Source organism: Brassica napus, chromosome A9 (assembly GCF_020379485.1).
Source record: "Brassica napus cultivar Da-Ae chromosome A9, Da-Ae, whole genome shotgun sequence".
Taxonomy (NCBI): domain Eukaryota; kingdom Viridiplantae; phylum Streptophyta; class Magnoliopsida; order Brassicales; family Brassicaceae; genus Brassica; species Brassica napus.
Window position 1 is genome coordinate 13424318 of NC_063442.1, and position 24890 is coordinate 13449207.

The following is a 24890-nucleotide window of genomic DNA, read 5'->3' on the forward strand; positions in this document are numbered from 1 at the left end:
TGTCCTTTTCTTTATAATATAGTTAATAAAATTTTAAAAACTATATGAATTAAAAAGGAAATACTTAATTAAATAAAAATAGGGCAATTTTTACCCAACTCTCGATCCCGTTCTCTCCGACTCTCTTTCCCAATCGAGAGACGATTTCTTTCTCGCCGGCGACACCTTCCGCCTCTGAGATTCTTGGTTCGTCGGAGAGCTTCAACGAGGAGTCACATCGCTTCTCCCTCCTCCTTCTTGCGTATTTCCTCTGTTAGTGCCACCGGTTAGATTGTCGTTCTTATCTCCGCCGCCGCCGACCATTGAAGCTGCTCAAGCTCGGGAGTAGCTTCTCCTCCCCGATTAAGGACGATTAGTTTCACAGTTGTTTTCTTTTGCTCTTCCTTCATCTCGGTTCTGACAATTTGAAGGTTAGGCTTTGAAATCCCCTTTACGATTTTGCTTTTTTTTGTTTGTTCTTTATGTTTATTTGCATGTACTACAAATTGTACTAGATAGAGAGTTAGTTTAAAACACAAATCGAAACAAGTTTATGTTTTTCAGAGGCGGAATGTGGTTGAGTGGGGTGTGAGATTGGCTTGTTGTTGAGGTGATTTTGAGTTCTAGTTTGTTTGGTATCGGCTTTACTAAGGTTTAGAATTCATAATAGACTTGAAAAAGCTAATGACTTTGACATGCTTTAGACATCGATTTTACATACTTGTTTTGGGATCGAGTTTGTTATTTGAATTGAATTTGTCGATAGTGTGTAGTCTTTTGTTATTCATTTGGTGCGTAGCTTTGACTCTGTTTTATTTTAGAGGAAAACACATTTGCTAGTTGATTATATTTTGTTTCGATTTGTGTTTCTAAGTAGTTTTGAATTGTAAAAAACTAGTTAAATGTGAGATGGTTATATTTGGTTCGCTGTTAACTTATGGAATTCATGTTTTTTAGGAATGGCTCACCAGTTTCCTAAACGCATTCTTCAAGAAGGTGCTGAGACGCAGATGGATAAGATTAACAACACATGTAGAAGGACGCTTCTGAAGGCGGTAAAGGTGGCTCTGAAAGATGAGTATGAGGAAGTTTTGAAAGACCCTGTCTTCGGGCCTCTTCTGGCGATCATAGAGAACAACCTCATCTACTCAGGGAAGATTATTCACAGCTTCATGTGCAAGCAGCTCAGGGTTTCCAAGCTTCACGAGCTGTGGTTTATTTTTGCGAAGAGGCCTCTTAGGTTTTCTATGCAAGAATTTTATGCTGTGACTGGATTGAAGTACAAAGAGGAACCCGACGTAGACTTCATTAACTGGAAGAATGATAAGGGGTTCTGGGCTAATGCGCTGAAGACCAATGCGAAGATCAACTTATATACTATAAGGGATGAGCTCCTTAAGGTGTGTAACGAGTGGTCGTATGTGGACAGAGTGAGGTTAGTGTATCTGTCCATTATACAATCATTCCTCATGGCTAAGGATTGGAAAGTGTATATCCCTCAAGAATACATCCGCTTGGTGATGGATTTTGAGAAATTGAGGATGTATCCTTGGGGTCTTCGCGCTTATGATGAGCTGATTGCATCAATACTCAGAGCAAGAGAAGATGTGCATACGAAGAACAGCTACGTGTTGGATGGATTCTCATATGCGTTTCAGATATGGATTATGGAGGCAATTCCAGACATTGGTTCTATAGTGGGTAAAAAAATAAAAAAAAACGTGAAGAAAATGAGATGTAGGAATTGGAAAGGTAGTGGTAAAGTATCCTACCAAGATATCACCAGCCTAGAGTCCCACTTTGATAAGGTAACTGATATTTCTTCTTTAAATATTGAGTTCAATAAATGTTCAATGTAAGCTTAGTGTTTTGTTTGTTCTTGCAGGGAGAGCTGTTCACATTTATATCATCTACTGGTGATTTCGATGTGATTGCTGATACTGAGTTCCTTAGGGAAGATGAAAAGAAGGACGAAAGAGTTGGTCGTATTGTTGAATTGATCAATGCGAAACAAGACTGGACGCATTTCGATTGGGAAGTTGAGTCTTTGCCTGCACATATGGACCTTTCTGATTCAGAACAAGATGAACTGGCTGATGTTGCAGAAGAACCGTCAGAACAAGAGGAACCGACTGTAGTTGCAGGGGAACCGGCTGTTACTGCGAAAAGAGGCATGCGCAAGCTAATTGATCCTGGTGCCGAGTCTCGAAAGAAACAACTGCTTTGTCAACGTGCGGCTGAACACAACAGTGGTGTCTCTAGTGAAATGAAGACCTTCATTGAAGGTTTGTTCACCGCTTCTTTCAACTCTTTTAAGGAAGTGGTGCAGAAGGACATACATGAGCGTTTTGACAACGTTGCCAATGAGGTGGCTCAACTCAAGGAACAAGTCTCTCAGCTTAAGGGTCTATCGGAAACAGTGGGAAAAGGCAACACATCTGAGATTCTCTCTCCTTCAGCAACAATTGGAAAAGACCAAGGACCATCATCTCATAGTACGGGTCCTCCCGCAGCAAAGGGAAAAGGCAAGGCATCTGCAAATGTGGATCCTCCTCCGGTTCGTCGTAGCCCTCGGCCAGTAAGAGAGGTAACCAAAAAATGAAGCTCTGTGTATTTTGCTATGTCGACTCTTTTGATGTAATGTCCTTGTATTGTAATATGTAATATATCGGCTTGTATGAACTAATGATGATGACTTGTGGGATTGACTATTTTGTAATGTACTTTTCTATATTTTGCTATGGACTGTCTTTTTAGTATTAATGTTATGCTTGTTTTTATTAACAGGATGTTCAAACTGATGAAAATGAAATGATGGATTTTTTGAAGAATTTGACCAAATCAGCGAGATGTGTAGATAAGGGGACCCAAGACTCTTTACAAGAAGCCATGGGAAACCTTTCTCAAGCATCTCATGTTAAAGGTTTTGATCCTTCACAACATCTGGATGGTGATGAACCAGCTGACTTTGCCACTCCACTGTCTTCGTTTAAGCCTGCGGATTGGAGACCACCTACTCTGAAAGACGTGGACTCACTTGAGGACCGGATACATGATCCCGATTACTCACTAGTGTTTGTCCCTGAGGCATTATGGGGCAAACTTGTTGACTGGACCAAAACTTTCAAGTAAGTTGATATTTTTAATTTTTTTAACAATTCTACCATTTTGATACTGAATTTTGTAATGCAGAGAACTAAAAATTGGACCATCTATGCTCACAAATGAGTTAGTACTCGTGTCGTCGGACCTTCAGAGTGGCTCCTGAATAAGGTCAGTTATTACCTTGTTCCTTTTTATTTTGTGTACACAAACTTACAGTCTTTTATCAAATTATGCAGGAAATTGATGGTATGATGTGGTTATTCACTGAGAGGACTTCCTTGCGGCGATGGTTTCCAAATAAAGTAGCCTTCATGACATGCTTGTTCAGTAATCAAATTACGAACTCTTACAACGAGTATAAGAAGGACAAGAAGAAATTCAAAGTGGGCGGACTGCTACAACAGTACGGCATTGGCGAACTTCCAGCACACGGACGAACAAGACTAATGTGGGATCTTGATGTTAACCGCATGTATGTCCCCCTAAATGTTGGTAAGCACTGGATCTCTATGTGCGTCAACTTTGTTACTCGGTCGATAGAGGTCTTTGACTGTGAGGGACTGAGACACCCCGGTGCAGTGGAGCCATTTGCAGTTCTCATCCCTAGAATTGTCAAAGCCATTCAGTCTTCTAAGAGTCGACAGTATCAAGTCAAGCAGTATACCGTCTCCTACGTCTCAATGCCCTTCTTATTGAACAAAAGTAGCAGTGACTGTGGAGTATATGCCTTGAAGCACATTGAATGCCATCTTCTAGGCTTGGACTTTTCCCTGGTGAATGACAACAACATTCGTGAAGCGCGGCAGAAGATTGCTTATGACCTATGGGAAGCTGCTATTGATCCTGTCCTTATTGAAAGGATGGCAAAATTCACTCCCCCGAAGACAATTTCAAGTGCTCTAGTGGAACTTGAATAAAATTCTTTCTGTTATGACTTGTGTAGGAAGTATATTGTTATTTGGTGATTTTATTTGACTCTTTTAGTTACCATTTTACTCCTTTAGTTACTACCTTATTTCACTGTTTTATTTGACTCTTGAAGTTGCTTTCTCTTTACTTTTTAGGTGACAATATGAAACCCTATCTATACCCTAAATGATTGATATGCGATGTCCTAATTCTTATCAAAACATAACCGAAATCTAAACCTATCTATACCCTAAATGGCATTAAAGTAGGACAAACTATATTAAACCTTATACCTTAAATGACACTAAAGAAGACAAACGATTTCAAACCCTATACCCTAAATGACACTAAAATACCACAATCTATTTGGTGCCAAAATTTATCAACACAATCATTAGTAATCTGAAAATTCATAATAATCAAAACAAATCTTTATAATGAAAACACATACAAGTTGACCATATGTGCCGATCCGATTAGAAACATTGTAAACCCTAATTATATTGCTTATATAAGATCATAAAGCGGCCACAAACACTACATCTTGCGGTGTTTTTTTCTCCTACTTGTTCTTAAAAAATCTCTCCTCAAAAGAGAATGACGAACACGAAATACCATGGAGCGATCCCTCCAGATGCTGGTGTGGAAAGAAGATTGTCACTTATGTTTCAAAAACGGAAGAGAACCCATACAGACGATTCTTCAGATGTGAGATTGGTTTACAGGTAAATCTGATAATTCATTACTTCATATTCTTCTATATGTCAATTGATTTGTTTTGTGTTTTGAAACAGAGAAAAAAAGAAAATCATCTTTTTAAGTGGGTGGACGAGGCTCTGCTTGATGAGATTGAAAGGATGTCTGAGCATCAGGCGAGAGTTGCTGAGGAAATTGAAGATCTGAGAATTTCCATGAAGAAGACAGTGCATGAAGAAGTTATGAACCATAAGCATTCGCTTGATGTAGGTTGCGTAGGAACCCTTTTCAGTTTGTTATGTCTCTGGTCCAAATGTGATTGATATTGTAATGGTTCTCTGATTCAAGTTACATTTTCAAATATTGAACCAATCTGATTTCCAGTTTTATTGTCGTGTTATGAACAACGTTATCAAACAAACCTAATTTTCATAGTCTCTGAAACATAGTATCCTAAAAAACGTGAAACATAACTTGCATAAATCAAGATGAATAAAGCTTGCGTAAACAGAACTTGCATAAAGTCTGAAACATAGTAACCCAAATCACATGTTCTCCTATCGTGCATGAAACGAACTGAGTATCCTATATTGCTCGATCACATGTTCTCCTATCGTGCCCTCGAATCCCACATCGGCTACATTTGCGACCTTTAGAGCCTTGATTTCCTTGTGACGAACGGATCTTATCTTCGACTGTCTCGTATCTGTGTTTCTTTCTTCTACCTGCAGCTCGTCTAGACTCTGGAGGAAGGACTTTCGTCTGCTCCACGTGAGATGGAACAGTCCAAGCATCTTCAGGGACACCAATAGGATTTATGCTTTCTTCATAAGCCGTGCGCCATGACGCAGTAGTGTATATGTCGTCTGTGAGTGTGTGTGCTTGTATTCCAACACTGAAGCCTGCTTTTATGGCGTGCCTGCATGGGATTTTCATCAGATCAAACTTCCCACAAGAACACGTGCGTCTGACCAAGTCAACCATGCAGTCAAAAGTGTCACCTTGAACCAAAAACCTGTCATCGCTAATCGGGAAGACCTTAAACTTTTTACCCTTCTCAATCCTTCTGTCTATCTTCTTCTCCACAGCAATGGTCAGTGGCTTCGAGTGCTTAGAACTTAAAGTTCTACGTTGGAAAAACCATCGAGTCATCATTTCCCTAATGCTGTCCATTAGAGGTATTACTGGAAACTCTCTAGGCGTACGCAAAGCAGAATTTATCGACTCCGCAGGGTTAGTAGTGTTGATATCATACCTGTAACCCGGGAATTGACAACGAGCCCACTTCCTCACATCGGCTTCTATTAGATAATTTCCAATTTCAGGACTAATAGAGTAAATAGCAGTGAACAGCTTACGAAAATCAGCAGCTCGATAAGCTTTAGAAGCCTTTGCAACCAAACCAGCCACACCTTTCCCACTAAAATATGTTACGACATTATTCAGCAAGTGGTGAATGCAAATTCCGTGATGAGCTTGCGGGTACACGTTAGCAATAGCTTTAGCAATCGAGGAATTCCTATCAGACACAAAAGCTAAACTATGCTCGTCAGCAATGACCGCATTAAGTTGTCTCATAAACCAGTTCCACGCAAGGTCATTCTCTGAGTCGACAACTCCAAATGCAATAGGATATAAATTAGAGTTTCCATCTAATGCAGTAGCAACCAGTAATACCCCTTTGTATTTGCTCTTCAAGAACGTCCCATCCACAACAATAACTTTCCGAATTGCAACATAGAAACCGCGAAGACTCTGACCAAAGGAGATGAAGAGGAATCTGAATCGCCCTTCAGAATCCCTTTCATAAGACGTGTGTGACCCTGGATTAGCTTCCCTCATCATGTGCAAGTATTTGGGAATTTTTTCATAGCCTTCCTCTGGAAGGCCTTTCACTTTGTTGATTGCATACTCACGTGCATCCCATGCCAAAGAATAGGATATCTCAAGTCCATGTTCTGAACGCATATACTGGACTATATCATTAGATCTCGGCCCTTCTTTAGCAGTTTCATACATATGCATAACCAGAGTACCAATTGTTTTTGCTGAAGCTGTCCGAACAGAACCCTTCCTTTTGGATGCAGCACATGAATGATGAGGTACATACTTTTTGATGATAAAATAAGATGAACCAGGTAACCCCTTTGCACGAACACGCCAGCTGCAATCATCATTGTGGGAACCGAAATTCGCACTGTCGATTTCCGTTTAAATAAGGAAACTAAGAAAACCCTAGTTTCCCAGAGGACCCGGATATCTGTTAATTACCACACGTCAAGCAATCAGAACACGAGAATAACAACGATAAAAATAAGAAATCGAAAAGAGAGCAAAATAGATCTTATTCCGAATCTGCGTATGAGCGTTACAACAAGGTATAAGCCTGGGCTCGAGAGCTGTCGGCGAGATTCCTAGTTCTAGCAACCCTAAGACGGCTAAACCTAATTGAGTCGCAGCTCGAAATAACAAAAACGGAAAGTTGCCTAAATCGCTCTAAGTGCTAAGTTTGCTCTGAAAAAGTTCTTCCTCTGCTCCTCGCCTAGGACTCCTTATATACTAGCTCCAAGGTCGGTTTACGCTTTTACTCTTCTGCCCTTAAGCCGTCATAGCATAAAAATGGAGATATTCCATTTTTCCCGATCTTCACAATTATCTTCAAAACTTCCGTATTTATCCGCGGAAACTTGACATTTATCCTTCCTCGCGGGCCAAGCGCGAACCACGCTGTGGTTCACGGGCTTTTGGTTAGGAAAGATCGTAGGATGGGCCTCGAGTCGTGTTTTAGGTCCCTTTGGGCCGTCTTCCGACTCGACACGTTTACTACGAGTTTTCCGCGGTTTCTAATCCGCGAAGTTCGATCGATGAATTAGAATAGCGGGAATCATAGACTGAGCTTGCTACGGTCTTCGGGAGATAGCATTCGAAGGTTTGACGAGAATGCAAGGACTGGTGTCGTATCGATGTTCGGAAAGGTTCAATCGCTATACAGCGACCGATCTTTGGCTCGAGCCCGGTCGCTATGTAGCGACCGAGCGAAACGAGTGCTCGGTCGCTACGTAGCGACCGAGCTTCGGCTTGAGCTCAGTCGCTACGTAGCGACCGAGCAGGACGATCGCTCGGTCGCTACGTAGCGACCGAGCTTTGGCTCGAGCTCGGTCGCTACGTAGCGACCGAGCGGGACGATCGCTCGGTCGCTACGTAGCGACCGAGCTTTTGGCTCGAGCTCGGTCGCTACGTAGCGACCGAGCGGGACGATCGCTCGGTCGCTACGTAGCGACCGAGCTTTTGGCTCGAGCTCGGTCGCTACGTAGCGACCGAGCGGGACGATCGCTCGGTCGCTACGTAGCGACCGAGCTTGGCTGAGCTCGGTCGCTACATAGCGACCGAGCGGGACGATCGCTCGGTCGCTACGTAGCGACCGAGCTTTGGCTCGAGCTCGGTCGCTACGTAGCGACCGAGCGGGACGATCGCTCGGTCGCTACGTAGCGACCGAGCTTGGCTGAGCTCGGTCGCTACGTAGCGACCGAGCGGGACGATCGCTCGGTCGCTACGTAGCGACCGAGCTTGGCTGAGCTCGGTCGCTACGTAGCGACCGAGCGGGACGATCGCTCGGTCGCTACGTAGCGACCGAGCTTTGGCTCGAGCTCGGTCGCTACGTAGCGACCGAGCGGGACGATCGCTCGGTCGCTACGTAGCGACCGAGCTTTGGCTCGAGCTCGGTCGCTATGTAGCGACCGAGCGGGACGATCGCTCGGTCGCTACGTAGCGACCGAGCTTGGCTGAGCTCGGTCGCTACGTAGCGACCGAGCGGGACGATCGCTCGGTCGCTACGTAGCGACCGAGCTTTGGCTCGAGCTCGGTCGCTACGTAGCGACCGAGCGGGACGATCGCTCGGTCGCTACGTAGCGACCGAGCTTTGGCTCGAGCTCGGTCGCTACGTAGCGACCGAGCGGGACGATCGCTCGGTCGCTACGTAGCGACCGAGCTTGGCTGAGCTCGGTCGCTACGTAGCGACCGAGCGGGACGATCGCTCGGTCGCTACGTAGCGACCGAGCTTTGGCTCGAGCTCGGTCGCTACGTAGCGACCGAGCGGGACGATTGCTCGGTCGCTACGTAGCGACCGAGCTTTGGCTTGAGCTCGGTTGCTACGTAGCGACCGAGCGGGACGATCGTTTGGTTTGAATCCCAAAGAATACTTCTTCGTAGAAATAACCTCGTATAGTTTATTTTTACGAAAATTACATCCCTTCTTTAACCCTTTCGGAAATACGATCTCTGAGGATTTTCGGATGGTAATTCCGTCGTAACCGTTTTTGACCCCAACAGTTAGCCCCCCAGCCCGTTAGGATCATGCATGGGGGGATCCTAGCGTGCGGTTAGGCATGTTTGGCAAGTTAGGCGTGATGGATGGAATTAATATGCGAAAGTCCGAGCTTGAATAGTAAATCCTCATGTCTTATAAGAAGAGAGGTAACTTGTTCCATAATTTTTTCACTTTCTTGTTTTTCTCTAAGATCTTTCAAAAACTTTCTATCTTTCTCTCCACCCTTTTCCTCTATTCTCTTAAGAGAAGTGTAAAGATGTCGAGCAAGAAAAGATTGCGAAAAAAGGGTCTTCGTCCGCGAGTCCTTACGAAGAGCTCGTCGTTCCGAAGACGGAGTTCGTGCCTCACTCGGTGCATCCTGCCGAGAACGAGGCATGGTGGGTTGCTCATTATGGCTCGTTGATCCCTCCCAAGGAGAAGCCATTCCCGGTCCTGGTCCATCGTGGAGTCGAGGGAAAGGACGCAAGTAGGACCACTGACGAGTTTCTCGCGACGATGCGGTCGTTCTACCGCATCCCGGATGTTGTGGAGTTCCGGGTTCCCTGCCGCGGGGAATGTGCTAACAACCCCCCGGAGGGTTACTTTACTTGTTATGAGGTGTTCATAGTGCGTTGTCGCCTCTGGTTCCCCATACCCGAAATTCTCGTCCGAGTGTTGGACCGTTTTGAAGTCGCGATAAGTCAGTTGACACCCCTTGCCATTCAGCACCTTATTGGGATCTTGATCCTAAGCTATGAGCATGGCCTTTCCCTTTCCGTCGATCATTATGAAGCGCTTTTGAGGCTTCAACTTGTCAAGGATACGGATAAGCATAGGTTTGTCCCTCGGAAATTTATGTCGGTGGTTAAGAAGTTCATTTCGAACTTCAACTCGTGGAAGAAGTTCTTTTTCTTTGTTCGTTTGGACGCTGCGTCCGTCGAAGAGAGTTGCATTCCACTGTTCCGGAGGTTGCCGAACAATCGTCCCTTCATCAATCCTCTTGCTCCGTTCCCTGAGGATATTATCGCGGTGAGGGATCTTCTCAGGAATGGTCCCTTCTTCTGGACTTCTTTCACGCCGAGAAGGGTTCGGAAGGCGCTGAAATTTGTGCACCCTGGTCCAGCTTTGGACGCGGATACGGGAAGCGACTCCGAACCCGACGGCCAGAGTCCCGTTGAAGTTCCGACAGCCGCGCCGGAGTCGAGCTCTTGGAAGGGAAAAGACGTCGATCTCGGCGACATAGAGTTTTCGATGGATGACTCTATGCTTCCAGGATGGGATCCGAACCTTGCTTACGGCGACGGAAGCGGTTCGAGCGAAGCCCCCATTCCGGACTTCGATGATTTCTTTGCTGGGCTGCCATCGGGTTTCGATGCTCCTCCTCCTACGAAAGAATCGGCGAGGCCGAGAGTCGTTGCGGAAGGATCTCGCATCATCAATGGGGTTAGTTTTTTTTTTTTTTTTTTTGGGAATTTTTAAGTGATTGTCCTATGTATGGATTTGTAACATGCCTATTGATTTTGCAGGGCCTGAGCTTGCTGGGCTCGGCCATCGAGGCGGGTCATAGAGAAGCCATGGTCTACCGCTTCAAGGCGGAGAAAGCGGAGCGGGATCTCGCCCGCGTGCAAGGCGAGATGCTGGAGCGAGAGGCACAGCTTACTCGTGATCATGCGCGGGCTGTTCGCAGATCGGAGAGGAAAGGCAAAAGAGAGATCGTCGAGGTGATGAAGACTCGCGCATCTCAGTTCCAGGTTGAGTACGGGAATCTTAAGAATGCCTTTACCTCGGTGGGCGACTTTCGCGAGTGCCGTGGTTCGGTCGGAAGTCTTTGGAGGACGCAAGCCGACGACTATGTGTTTGAAGAAGAAATGAGCTTGATGAAGAGTGGGATGAGTGACCGTGCCCACGCTGAGGCGCTTATCCCTCCGATCGACGAGAGGATTCAAGGGTTCTGGGATTCCATCCCGGTTTCTCCTGATACCGAGGAGGTCCCGATCGATTTTCACGGCGGTGGCGAGGAAGTGGATCGTCCTGCGGATGCGTTTGGTGCTTCGTTGTCCGGGGACTTCGACTTTGGATTATGAGGGATGGATCAGTTATCCTTGTTTTCGGTCGAATGTGGCCTTTTGAATTTGGATTTCGTTTAGGCCACGATGGCCGTATTTGTATTTCCGGGACTGGCCGTTGGTGGCTTTGAATCCCTTTCCGCTTTACGCGGTTTATTTATATGATAAATGTTTCGTTTCGAGTTTTTCCTGAGTAGGGTTGAAGTAAATACGAGTTGTCGTCTCGTATGTAGTTCTAATTAGACGTTCGATCTGTTGGTTCGTTCGTGATTTTCGTAAAATTTATCTGTCTTTACGATTTTCGAGAACATTGAGATACGAACGGAGAGGCATGGTTTATGATCTCGTATCTTTTAGATATCATGCCTTGAGATGTTTGAGACCAGAGCGTTGGGTTTAGGGCAAGACCTAGGTTTACTTTCGGTTAAGGTTTGTGCGGTGACTAGCCGGCTATCGTTTTTCCTGTTGCGATTTCTTCCTGACTCGCACCGGTTTAAAGTCCGCGATATGTTCTCGGCTTATATGACTTGTATGGTACGAATCGAGCATCTTCTCAGAATCTGGAAGTGCTAAACCAAAATTTCGGATTTTTGTTGTAGCGCGCTTTTGTCCTTGTGCTGGACGTTTTTAAAGATCAAAAGAGTGATCGGATTGCGTTTGTTTAAGACGGCTGGCGTGTTCGTCGGGGCCAATCGACGAACGGGGTGTAAGGTTTTTAGTGGTCGCGTTCGGACAATTTGTTTAGCATTGTCCTCGAATTTTAACTTTTTGCGACGTCTCGCAGTTATTTTCGAGGATTATGCGTGTTTGAAAGGTGATAATCTTTACGATTTTTGGGCCGGATGAGGCCGCAGACGAGCGTAAACTGAAGCGTAAGCGTTTTCGATAAAAAGACAGTGTATATTGTAAAAATTTTTATGTTTCTAAAAACTCGATTACAATAATGGCGATTGTGGGAGTATACGAGTATACGCACCCACTCCCCCCCCCTTTTTAGAGAGGGGGATAGCTGAACTCGTCTTTTGACAAGCTGCCTACGTACCCCTTTCGAGGATCAAGCCATCTCGTAGTTCTGTTTCATGCCGCGAGTGTTCTTACTCGGCGGTTGGTGTCGCGATGTCCGCCTTGACCGTGTCGATCGTGGCTGGGTCGACGCTATTTTCCGGATGTTCCGGTTGAGTTGTCGCGTGGGCTTCGGATTTATGTCGAGCTTCGACGTCCGATGCGTTTGCGTTGACAGACGATTTTACTTCGTCCTTGTGCGGGGTGCTTTTGGCCGAAGATCGATCTATCTTCGCGCGTTTGCCGTTTGCAGAAGCCGTGATTTGCCTTAACTTATGCTCCGCGAGGAAGCATAGTCGCGACTGTTTTTGGCATCCCCAGATGGCCGCGACTCCGCTCGGCGTTGGGAACTTGAGACCCAGGTGGTAAGTTGACGGAACTGCCTGCATGGCGTTGAGCCATGGGGTTCCCATGATCACGTTGTAGATAGCGGGATGGTCGACTACCGCGAATTCGACGATTTTCGTGATCTCCTTGGCCATGACTGGCAATTGGATTGACCCGAGAGTCATCGACACTTCGCCTGAAAAACCCGTGAGTGGTTTTGGCGTCGGAATTACCTCTCCGAGTTCGATACTCATCCGATTGAGAGTGTCGCGGAAGATTACGTTGACCGTGCTTCCCGTATCGACGAGTACCCTTCCGACTTCTAAATCTCGTATGACGAGATCTATGACGAGAGGGTCGCAGTGAGGTTGGTCGATACCGCCGGCTTCTTCCTCCGTGAAGGTGATCGAGCAATTTTGGCCGTCTCGAGGAGGAGACCATGTAGGCCATTTTGCGCTTGATTCTGCCTTCCGTTGGTAAGCCTTGATGGCTGACACGGTATCGCCGCAGTATTGAGATCCTCCGATGATCATATTGACTCTGCGACGATTGTTATCGTTCCCTTTGTCATCCGGCCTCCTACCGCGTTTATCCCCAGGTTGGTTTCGTTGAGGAGATTTTTCGGCGGGCGGATTTCTGTCCGTCTTTGGAGGCCGATCAGAATCGAGGATGAGATCCTTGACGCTAGTTACTTCCGAAAGCTCTCCAGCGAGCAGCTTCGCGGCCAGTCTTGCTCCTAAGACTTTGCAATTAGTCGTGGAGTGTCCTCGGGATTGGTGGAACTCGCAGAAGGTGTTCTCGTCATACCCTTGATTGCGAGTCCATGTGTTGCCCGTGGTCCGGCCTTGATCCGAACTGATCGCATAGTTATGCGCCCCTTGGAGATCTTCCCCCTCGTGATGGACGTACTTGTCGTTACGAGAGTTCTTCTTTTTCCCCTTCGGATCTGCGTCTTTCGAGGATGGTCTTGCCGGCTTATGTTTTTGCGATAAGACTTTAGTTTCTTCCTCCACTATGATATAGTCTGTTGCTTTGTGGAGGGCGTCCTGGATCGTTCGCGGTTTGTCGAGAGTTATCCATTTTCTGAATTTCGACTTGTACCAGAGCGTCTTTCTCAGCGCGTCGATGGCCACTTTGTCGCTTATCCCGCTGACCCTGGACATTATCAATTTGAATCGGCTGATAAACTCGCGGAGGGGTTCGTCTTCCCTCTGGGAGAGACTCCAGAGATCAACATCGGAGGTTTCCCTGTCTATGAATACAGAGTACTGTTTGAGGAATTCCGATGCGAGCTGTCGAAAACTCCCGATGGTGTTGCGACGAAGGCGTGCGAACCATTCGAGCGCTGCTCCTTCAAGATTTTCGACGAACAGGCGGCAATAGCCGGCATCCTTTTCGCCGTCCTTCAGTCTTGCTCTTCCCATCGCGATGTGGAAAGCCTGAAGGTGCGCTTTCGGATCGGCCGTACCATCGTACTTCGGTACTTTGATCTTTCCCGGATCGGACACCCTCATGTCCGAAATGCGATTGGTAAAGGGGGTCTTTCGAGCTCCTTCCAGCAGTCGATCGATCTCGGGGGCAGCACTAGTAGCATGATGGATTTGAGACTTTACGGCTCTCACTTCTGCCGCAGTCTTGGTGATGTAGTCGCGAAGATCGCGGATATCCGATGTCTCGTCAGAGGATTTCCGAGCCTGTCGGCGCTTACTGCGAGTGAGCTCGGTTTGCCTTTCGGCCAGCTCCTCTTGTTCGTTCCAATAGGCGACTTCTTCTTCTTCCGTCATTGGTTTTTCGAACGGGGAGCCTTCCCGAGCGGATCGGCTTCTGGTCCTTCTTGGATGTCTGTCGCCATCCTCGTCGCTGTCGTTGGAGACATCGCTAGGGTCCAGGTCAATGTGTTCGGCTTCGTTATCCTCCGAGTCCTTTGCAGGGAGCGGAAGACTTTCAGAGTTCCCCTTCTCGATGGGAGACTTCTCGCTGGGGTTTTGACCGGAAGGTCGTTCCCGCGCGACTCCTGCTCTATCGAGTGGGGTGGCGAAATCGAGCCTCTTCCCGCGGATTTTGGTGGTTCCGCGGGGACGGATAGCTTGGGTCCTTGCCGTTAAGGTTTCAACCTGTTTGGTCAAGGTATTCACGAGCTTATCCTGTTCTTCCGACCTTTTTTCATAGGTGGCGAACATCTTTTTAAACTCCTCGAGAGTCGCGGCGTTGGCTTGCGCGTTGGCCGCAGATACGTCCGCTACCGGAGTGTGGAGATCGGTGCCGCTGCCTCCGTTAAGGGGAGTTTGCACGTTATCCGCGTCGTTGGTTGACATGTCTGACTGTGTGTGGCTTTTGCGGGTTAGATTGATCCGTAAGTCCCCCTCCTTCTAGCGCCAAACTGTGGGAACCGAAATTCGCACTGTCGATTTCCGTTTAAATAAGGAAACTAAGAAAACCCTAGTTTCCCAGAGGACCCGGATATCTGTTAATTACCACACGTCAAGCAATCAGAACACGAGAATAACAACGATAAAAATAAGAAATCGAAAAGAGAGCAAATAGATCTTATTCCGAATCTGCGTATGAGCGTTACAACAAGGTATAAGCCTGGGCTCGAGAGCTGTCGGCGAGATTCCTAGTTCTAGCAACCCTAAGACGGCTAAACCTAATTGAGTCGCAGCTCGAAATAACAAAAACGGAAAGTTGCCTAAATCGCTCTAAGTGCTAAGTTTGCTCTGAAAAAGTTCTTCCTCTGCTCCTCGCCTAGGACTCCTTATATACTAGCTCCAAGGTCGGTTTACGCTTTTACTCTTCTGCCCTTAAGCCGTCATAGCATAAAAATGGAGATATTCCATTTTTCCCGATCTTCACAATTATCTTCAAAACTTCCGTATTTATCCGCGGAAACTTGACATTTATCCTTCCTCGCGGGCCAAGCGCGAACCATGCTGTGGTTCACGGGCTTTTGGTTAGGAAAAATCGTAGGATGGGCCTCGAGTCGTGTTTTAGGTCCCTTTGGGCCGTCTTCCGACTCGACACGTTTACTACGAGTTTTCCGCGGTTTCTAATCCGCGAAGTTTGATCGATGAATTAGAATAGCGGGAAACATAGACTGAGCTTGCTACGGTCTTCGGGAGATAGCATTCGAAGGTTTGACGAGAATGCAAGGACTGGTGTCGTATCGATGTTCGGAAAGGTTCAATCGCTACACAGCGACCGATCTTTGGCTCGAGCCCGGTCGCTATGTAGCGACCGAGCGAAACGAGTGCTCGGTCGCTACGTAGCGACCGAGCTTCGGCTTGAGCTCGGTCGCTACGTAGCGACCGAGCGGGACGATCGCTCGGTCGCTACGTAGCGACCGAGCTTTGGCTCGAGCTCGGTCGCTACGTAGCGACCGAGCGGGACGATCGCTCGGTCGCTACGTAGCGACCGAGCTTTGGCTCGAGCTCGGTCGCTACGTAGCGACCGAGCGGGACGATCGCTCGGTCGCTACGTAGCGACCGAGCTTTTGGCTCGAGCTCGGTCGCTACGTAGCGACCGAGCGGGACGATCGCTCGGTCGCTACGTAGCGACCGAGCTTGGCTGAGCTCGGTCGCTACGTAGCGACCGAGCGGGACGATCGCTCGGTCGCTACGTAGCGACCGAGCTTTGGCTCGAGCTCGGTCGCTACGTAGCGACCGAGCGGGACGATCGCTCGGTCGCTACGTAGCGACCGAGCTTGGCTGAGCTCGGTCGCTACGTAGCGACCGAGCGGGACGATCGCTCGGTCGCTACGTAGCGACCGAGCTTGGCTGAGCTCGGTCGCTACGTAGCGACCGAGCGGGACGATCGCTCGGTCGCTACGTAGCGACCGAGCTTTGGCTCGAGCTCGGTCGCTACGTAGCGACCGAGCGGGACGATCGCTCGGTCGCTACGTAGCGACCGAGCTTTGGCTCGAGCTCGGTCGCTATGTAGCGACCGAGCGGGACGATCGCTCGGTCGCTACGTAGCGACCGAGCTTGGCTGAGCTCGGTCGCTACGTAGCGACCGAGCGGGACGATCGCTCGGTCGCTACGTAGCGACCGAGCTTTGGCTCGAGCTCGGTCGCTACGTAGCGACCGAGCGGGACGATCGCTCGGTCGCTACGTAGCGACCGAGCTTTGGCTCGAGCTCGGTCGCTATGTAGCGACCGAGCGGGACGATCGCTCGGTCGCTACGTAGCGACCGAGCTTGGCTGAGCTCGGTCGCTACGTAGCGACCGAGCGGGACGATCGCTCGGTCGCTACGTAGCGACCGAGCTTTGGCTCGAGCTCGGTCGCTACGTAGCGACCGAGCGGGACGATTGCTCGGTCGCTACGTAGCGACCGAGCTTTGGCTTGAGCTCGGTTGCTACGTAGCGACCGAGCGGGACGATCGTTTGGTTTGAATCCCAAAGAATGCTTCTTCGTAGAAATAACCTCGTATAGTTTATTTCGACGAAAAATTACATCCCTTCTTTAACCCTTTCGGAAATACGATCTCTGAGGATTTTCGGATGGTAATTCCGTCGTAACCATTTTTGACCCCAACAATCATCTGCGCAACGAATGTACCACATTTTTTTATCCGACTTGACAAACTTATAGTCGAAATTATGTTTCATTGCACATATTTCGAATGCTGCCTTCAAAAGCGTTTTCGAAATAAAATGTTGACCCTCCTTCACAAAATCCACCAAAGAAAATCGCACATCATTTCCATTGGTCTTCTCTTTGTCACACCATTCAACCTCTTCTTGTGAATCCATGGTTTAGATAGGAAAAAATTAGAGAAGAAGAAAAAAAAAAAAAAGAAATCGTGAGACAACGATGAAGAAGACCACAATTTAGGAAAAATAACAATTAAAAAAGGAAAACAAAATATTTAAAAGATTTAGAGAATATTTCATAACCGTTTTTACCAAGATTTCCGGATTTAGTTTACTAACCGTTATAGAACTTGCATTCTACCAATTTAGAAAATAGAATAATAAATAGGATGTTATATACTACTATAGTAGATATAAAGACATGTTGTAGATTGTATTTTCTTGCGTGGTTTATAATAAGGAAGGATTTAGATTTTATTTTCTAGCGCGGTTGATGAGATGACATTGTTTAGTGTTTTAAATCTACCAGAAATATAGAGCATAGAGGAAATCGTGAACTTCATATTCTGCCTTACTAGTTGTATACGTTTCCGTTATAATATGCAGCCTACATGCCTTAGAACATTGTGTTTCTTTCAGATTACGTATTCTAAACCGCCGTAGATGGCAGATATGGTTAACTAGCACATTTAGCCAATTTTTCAAATTATTATGTAAACATCTTTTGATGTCAAAAATATTTTTCTCACATGCACATGCTTATCTACATTAAGTTAACTATTTTTCCATATTTTTTTCCTTTGTAAAAAAAATCTTATGAATTTTTATATACAAAAAGGGTAGTCACTGTCCAAATGTGTGAAAAGTTAATTTAGTTCTAGGGGGACAATACTTTAGAGATTTAGTTCCATATTGGCAAATTTCCCTATTTTTAACTGAAACTTCCTTAATTTTCGGAAAAACTGTTATTTTATCCGTAAAAGGCACCTTCTACACTGGTAGAACCATGATAAAAATTCTGACTACAATTTCTACTTTTTGTATATGTTCGTGTTAAGTTTAGATTTCACATACCCGGAATTTTAGAATAATTCAAAAAGTAGAAACTTCATTCAAAAGAAAAGTAGCGATCTTTACAATTAGTAGAATTCACATTACCCATATTTAGAATTTTAATTATTTTTAGATTGTTTATTCTAAAAAAGTAGATGGACTTGTTTATTCTGAAATTCATTTTTTACTAACTTATTTTCCGTAGAAGACGAATTCTACTTTTAGTGGAACGTAATTTTAAAATTTTATTTATCAATTTTTTGAACCAAAAAAATGTGTTTGTGTATATAGGTATTTTATTAATTTTTTATATTTTAAATATTTTTTGGATTCATAAAACTATTTATTTCATTAAATTTAAGAAATGAAAAAGGTAAAAAGGAGAATAAATGGACAAATATGGTTTTATATCATAGGGACAACTATTATGTTTTTTTTTGTTCTGTTTTGGCAATTTTTTCAAAAAATTAATAGCAGTGGACGAAACATAAAATAGAGACTTTTAAAAAAATTCTCAGCTTTTTGTATTGCATTTCCTTAAACTGAAGCAAAAGAAATTTGTGGTATTCAAAGAAAAAAAAATTAAAAAGATGGGCCTTAATGTTAAACTAGGTTTTGTCAATGGAAAAATTGAGAATGGTGAAGCTTAAAATAAATTTTGGTGTCTTTTTGTATTTAAAATGGGTTTATCATGGACCCTTTTGTTATAATTTCACTAACTAATTAAAAAATTAACAAACTAAAATGGGTTTCTGTAGCTATAAAATAAATGTCAATTGTTTTTTTTGTCAATTAGGCTTCAAGATGGAAATGAATGTCAATTGTTTTTTTTGTCAATGAAGTAATTTGTTCATATTTACACCTCATTAAAATTAAATCCACTTAACATTGGTAATTATGTAACAATAGTTCAGATTTAACTTAAGTTTATATTCAAAGATGGTGTGCCCAGGATTGTCAAAAGATTCGGTAATTAGGTTAAAATGATTTAGTTTCTTACGATATGGAATACATCTTGGGAATCAGCCAAAAATGACATAAAACTTGATTTTAAATGCAAAAATATATTTCAATTTTAATCAGATGCAAAATTAACTCAAAACACTAATGAAATTTTGACCAATCATTTATGACCAAACAAAAAATTAATATGCATTTTTACGAATATAAGCTCTCGAAATATTTTGTAGTTTTGTAAGTAAGACTTCTTGGATATCTTCTCATATAATATATATTAAAAATAATTTGTAAATTTTCTAAAATAATATTTTGATGGGAGAAAATTGAAATCATATAATTATAAACATTTGTAAATTATAGAAATTAAGATATGGTAAAATTGAATTGTTTCCAACATAGATTAGTGAATGTAGTGTGTCATGGTATTTTTTGGTTTAGAGTTTGGTAACATATGTTGTAGTGTGTTTGTATTTTAAGATTAGTAGAAGCTTAACTTTTTTTTTTTGAAAAGTTAAAATTTGACCTGTTTTTAGTTTTGTGTATATTAAACATTTTTAAAGTTGATTTTAAGTTTAATGAAATGATTTAGTTAGTTATTTGAGTTTAGGGTTTTTAAACTAGTATATTTAAGTCTTGTAGAAAATAGTATATTTAGGGGTTAGAAGTCTTCTTGTATATTTTATGTTAGAATATATAGGAACCGAACCTTAAATTTTACCAAATACATTAAACCTAACCCGATTATTTACGAGAGATATAAATAGTATTTTTCATTTTTTGTTGATAAAAGCAAGAAACTATAGCCGTTTCTCTTCATATCGCCAATTATAATTTTAACATATTTAAAATATTTGTTCAAAGTTATTTTTAATAAATATTCTTTTGAAAATATAGAAAACTAAATTTAGTTAAAATACATTTATATTTAAATTTTGGTTTGTCAAAGTTAACATGATTTTATTCGTCAAAGCAAAAAATCTAACTTACACTTCTATACATATACGGTCTAATGGAACCAAATCGTTTTAAGTTGTTTTTCTTAACACTGGGTATTCATTACACTATATAGGCAAAGAAAATTATATAAGAACATCAAATCCATTAAAAAAAAAACTGATACTAGTCAAAGAGGAAGCAATACTCGAGAATAAAGAAAAGCAACAGGATAAGGTTTCCACAAAGAGGATTCAATTCACGAGAAAGAGATTAGGATACCCAGGGGCTACACTACGTTAGGTAAGGCCATAAGGGTGGGCAGCTGCCAACCATGGACTTTTAAAATCAGTGTATTTGTGTACAAATTTTTACTAATGTCCCGGTTAATAATCGAAATTTATAAATATATTTAATAGTGTTGTATATGTCTGCCCTAGATAAAAATTACTGCTTGATCCGCCACTGGGGATGCCGTGTCTAGAGACCACACGGTACTTGTGAGAAGGTGCCAAAAACCATGACACATATACAATAGCCGGTGGGAGCCGCATTTGATTATGCCTTGATCATGTCTTGCAACTTGCGTGGACCATTGCAGCGACATACGACTAGTAACAATGGTTACCAGTGACAGGTTCTGCTATTTCGATAGATACCTTGTCACTTTCGGGACGTGTGAGCCCTAAGTGTAACCCCTTGTCTCTAGCATTTCCATTCAATCATAACAACAATCTCATTTCGGTTTAATATTTAATTTATTCAAAAGAAACATCTTACATTTTGTTTAATTTTAATAGAAAATCGAATAAAATAATTATGAAGTCTTCAATATTTTACATTTAGTTCCACTCGCATCCACAAATTCTAACAACTGTATTTAAACCACTCATGCCCTTAGTCCTAAAATAAATGTCACAAAGACCTAAGTGAATACAATAAATCGGAAAATGGTAAGAAGAAAGTACTGAATACATTACCTCTTGCACCACGCTCAAGATCATAAATTCGCCTTTTCTTGGATTTGAAATCCAAATCTCCTTGTTAAAAAACATTAACCAATCCTTAGTCAAACAATTTGATTAAGGGCTTACACCGAATATGTTTTCTGTTATTGATTATAGTTTTATATAGAAGAGTAAATTGGCTCAAAATACATAAAACATCTTATGTTTTATACAAATGTGGCGGTATAAAACATAAACACTAACTACGCTAAGAGATGTACAAAACGAATATAAAAGCCCAAATTGTAAAGGACTGAAGCCCAAGATATGTGTTAGACAAGACTACTGGTGTGTAACACAATGATAGTCCACTCGAACCAAACTTTAACAAATTGAGAACGAGAACAAGCTTTCGATTACGATTCTAGTGCAGTAAAGCTGATCAAGGAACTGGGAACTAATTAAAAACAACTTGTCTGACTCATAAGAAGCAACGCTTCAAATTTTAGGTAAAACAAAGTGCTAAATGCTTGCCTTAACTTTATTTTATTTTATTTTTTACGGCAAACGGCTATTCTATTACTCAAACTTGAGGTGGTTTGGGGAGCCAGACCGGAATAGAACAACCAATAAAACATAAGGATCTATGAAAAGAACGTGCATTCCTAGCTAAAGAGTCAGCAATCTCATTCTGCGTCCTTGGAAAGTAGCTGATGTTGAAGTCCGAAAAACATAACCGAAGAGTTTGAATGATTTCCAGCTCAGTTGAGAAGTTGGATCAATCTTGTGGTTGCTCTAACATTGCAATCAAATCTTTGCAGTCCGTCCCAAACCTCTGACAGGTCGAGTGTTGAATCATACTCTCCATTGCCCACTTTAGCGCTTCCAGTTCCGAGTGTAGAGCTGTCTCCCTCCTCTGCAAGTTCCTTGACCCCATGAGCTGTATCTTCCCCAATGTATCCTTCCAAACCCATCATATTCCACTAAACTTAGCTGTGGAGGTCCATGAACCATCCACAATACAAATATTATTCAAACTTAAGGCTTGTGTTTCTTCATTAGTTTGTACATTTGGCAGATTCGGTATAGTATCTCTTGTATTATACCAAGCTTGGCACTCTCCCTCTGCATACCTAACTAGCTCCAGTGGGTCTGATTTCTTATAGTTTATTCTAATTTGATATTCTTGAGCTTCAGTTTTGAACCAGCATAGGCGGGATACTCTGTTCATGTCTGAAGAAATTATTTGGATCAACCTTTGTTTTAACCTTCACCAACCTTTCGAAATTTCCTTTGAAGTAACTAGCTCCCCAGACTTGAGCTTGGTTGATGGTCGACTTACAGCCCTTTTTGTTCTATCCAAGGTCTAGATCACGGTAGTTCACGTAGGCTTGTCGTGGATTCGCCGAGACATAAGGAGTCATGAAACTGTAGAGATCTCTGATCCATTTGATGTGCCTGCTTGCTCTCCTGTCACTGAGGCCAATTCGTTACGTACTGAATCTTGAATATGACTCCTTTCCTATGCGGAAAATGGATCTGTGATTCAAGGATTTTCGCCATCATTCCTCCGTAAGGATTCCACATCATCATCGGATTATCTTCTTTAAGCAACTTCTTGAAGATCCCTTTAAGCCCTGACTCAGGAATAGGCTTCTTCATGAAATCGGATTTGGCTTTGAAGTTGTTCTTCGGGAAAGGAGATTTCCCTTGAAGCAATACCTTGGTAGGACTGCGGCTCGCGAATCCAGAGATGTAAACAATGGAATCAAGCCAGCTCATTTCGGTACAATCTTTCGGCGTTAGATCTAGCTTCGGAAAGCTCTTGTTCATAACTTTCTTCAACATGCCTTTGTTGCCAAGAAACACAGCGTTATATGACGTCATGGCGGTCTTGCTTCCGTTGTTTGCAGATACGTTGAAGATCACCCGGATGAATAGCTTGTCGACAAGCTTGTCCGCGACCATTTGCCACTTTGAAAGAATCTTGTTTCCAGGGTCTTGTTGTAACGTTTTGGTGACGGTGAAGACGGTTACCGTCTTAGGAACAGGAACAAGCTTGATCTTCCATTCTAGAATTATCCCGAAACTGCGTCCAGCGCCTCCTCGAATCGCCCAAAACGTATCCTCGCCCATCGCTTTTCGGTCGAGTATTTTACCGTTGGCGTCGACGATCTTTGCGTCTAGAACGTTATCTGCACCGAGACCGTATTTCCTCATCATGGAACCATATGCACCGCCGGTTACGTGCCCGCCTATTCCTAAACTGGAGCACAAACCGGCCGGAAAACCATGTACTCTGCTCTTCTCTGCAATCCTACAGGTAACAAAAAAAGTTTCTTGATCAAATATACAGTCAAAAGATAGATCCTAGCGTCACAATTCCATTTTTGACTAAATTTCGGAATAAACTGCTCTTTAGATGCGATAATTTCTTAGTAATCTTTCTATAATAGCGAAAATTTATTTGCTGTCTTTTTATTTACCTGTAACCGTAGCACTGTCTTTAATATTAATGTTGACTTTTCTCAGCTTGGACAGGTCCATCACTATAAAAGGTTTTTCGATCTCCGAGACATAAGACAAGCCTTCGTAGTCGTGACCGCCGCTTCTGACGCGCACATGAGTTCCAAGTTTCTTGGAACAGATGATGGAAGCTTGGACGTGAGACTCGTGGAGCGGTTTGAATATGAATCCCGGTTTAGGCATGGACTTTGTCAAGTACCTGAGATTCTGAGCTGTCGACTGAAGGACTTCGCTGAACATGGAAACGTTTTTGGCAGGAGCGAAAAACGTACTTTCGAGTGGGAAAGAAACATGAATTGATCTTGGAGGGAAGCTGAAGAAGTTGTTGGTGTTATGGTGTAGAATGAGAAATATAAGGCGAAAATCAAAAGAAAAGAAAATGCAGGGGATGGTTTTGAAATTCCCATTTCTCTCTTTAAGGAAGCTCTGCTCTATTGTTTGATCCCAATCTGCAAAAATTTAGTCTATAACTATATGTATTTTGACAATATTTTTTAAAGCAATGTCATTTTTAAGATGAAAAGACATTTTTTTAGGATGAAAAGTTACAACTTTTGACATTGAGAAATATACATATTTACACATTTTGATAACTTATTTTTAACAAATGCAATTTTTAGGACCACAAGACACATTTTTGTACATTTAAAAAAAAAAATTTAACCAATGCAACTCTTAGATGAAAAGAACATTATTAAGAAAATATAAATTTATACACTTTTATAAATATGTTATTTAAATAATGAAACTTTTAAAATGAAAAGATACATTTTTATAGTGAAAAGACACAACCTTTAACATTAATTTGGATTTCTATTATTCATAGACAGGAAATGACTATTTATTTAAATATGTATATTTTCTACTAGTTTTATAAGTTATATTTAAACATATATGTGTATATATATATATATGTATATATATTTTAATAAATTTCAGTTTTATTTTATTTTCATTCAGATATGTTAAATTGGTAAAAATCAATATGTTAATTTACTTAATGAGCCGATAAATTTAAATAAAATTCTAGTCAACTCATTATATATCAACTAAAAATATATTTGATTAGTATTGTTTTAGATTTATATTTTTAGGGCACACTTTCAAATAATTTAATAATATATATATGTGTATATATAACAACTTTTTAGAAACATAAATAAAAAGTCAATTATTACTATATTTTTTTTAAATTGAAAAAAATAAAATTTTAAAATAAATTTACACTAATGGCTGATATATAAGTTATTAATTATTACCTTATTTATAAATCTTGAATTAAACATTTATGAAAAGAAATTATACATGTCACTATCAAGTGATGCCATGTCATAATTTTTTAAACCGTGTTATCTTTTTAGTGAAAAAATGTGCTGATGACGTATGTCATAATCACTTCTTAAATAATGTATAAGAGATTTTTCGAGATTGTC

General features: G+C 42.7%; 1 protein-coding gene and 1 pseudogene across 2 annotated transcripts; one reads left to right on the forward strand and one right to left on the reverse strand.

Moving 5' to 3' along the window:
• The first annotated feature begins 467 nt into the window (after positions 1 to 467).
• On the forward strand, positions 468 to 6823 carry LOC125577923. Of its 2 annotated transcripts, none has more exons than XM_048740049.1 (2): positions 468 to 1787; positions 6060 to 6823. In XM_048740049.1, exons 1-2 carry the CDS (start codon positions 939 to 941, stop codon positions 6072 to 6074), a joined length of 864 nt encoding a protein of 287 aa, XP_048596006.1. In that variant the 5' UTR covers positions 468 to 938; the 3' UTR covers positions 6075 to 6823. The 2 variants fall into 2 exon arrangements, with proteins under 2 accessions (XP_048596006.1, XP_048596007.1); XM_048740050.1 differs by lacking the exon at positions 6060 to 6823 and adding an exon at positions 1865 to 2747 and having other exon boundaries at positions 1689 to 1787.
• Positions 6824 to 22084: 15261 nt separating this feature from the next.
• On the reverse strand, positions 22085 to 23929 carry LOC125577924 (annotated as a pseudogene).
• Positions 23930 to 24890: the final 961 nt, after the last annotated feature.

Bases quoted from the DNA above. Each gene is read 5' to 3' on its own strand.
- LOC125577923 (XM_048740049.1), top strand. From the start codon at position 939: ATGGCTCACCAGTTTCCTAAACGCATTCTTCAAGAAGGTGCTGAGACG.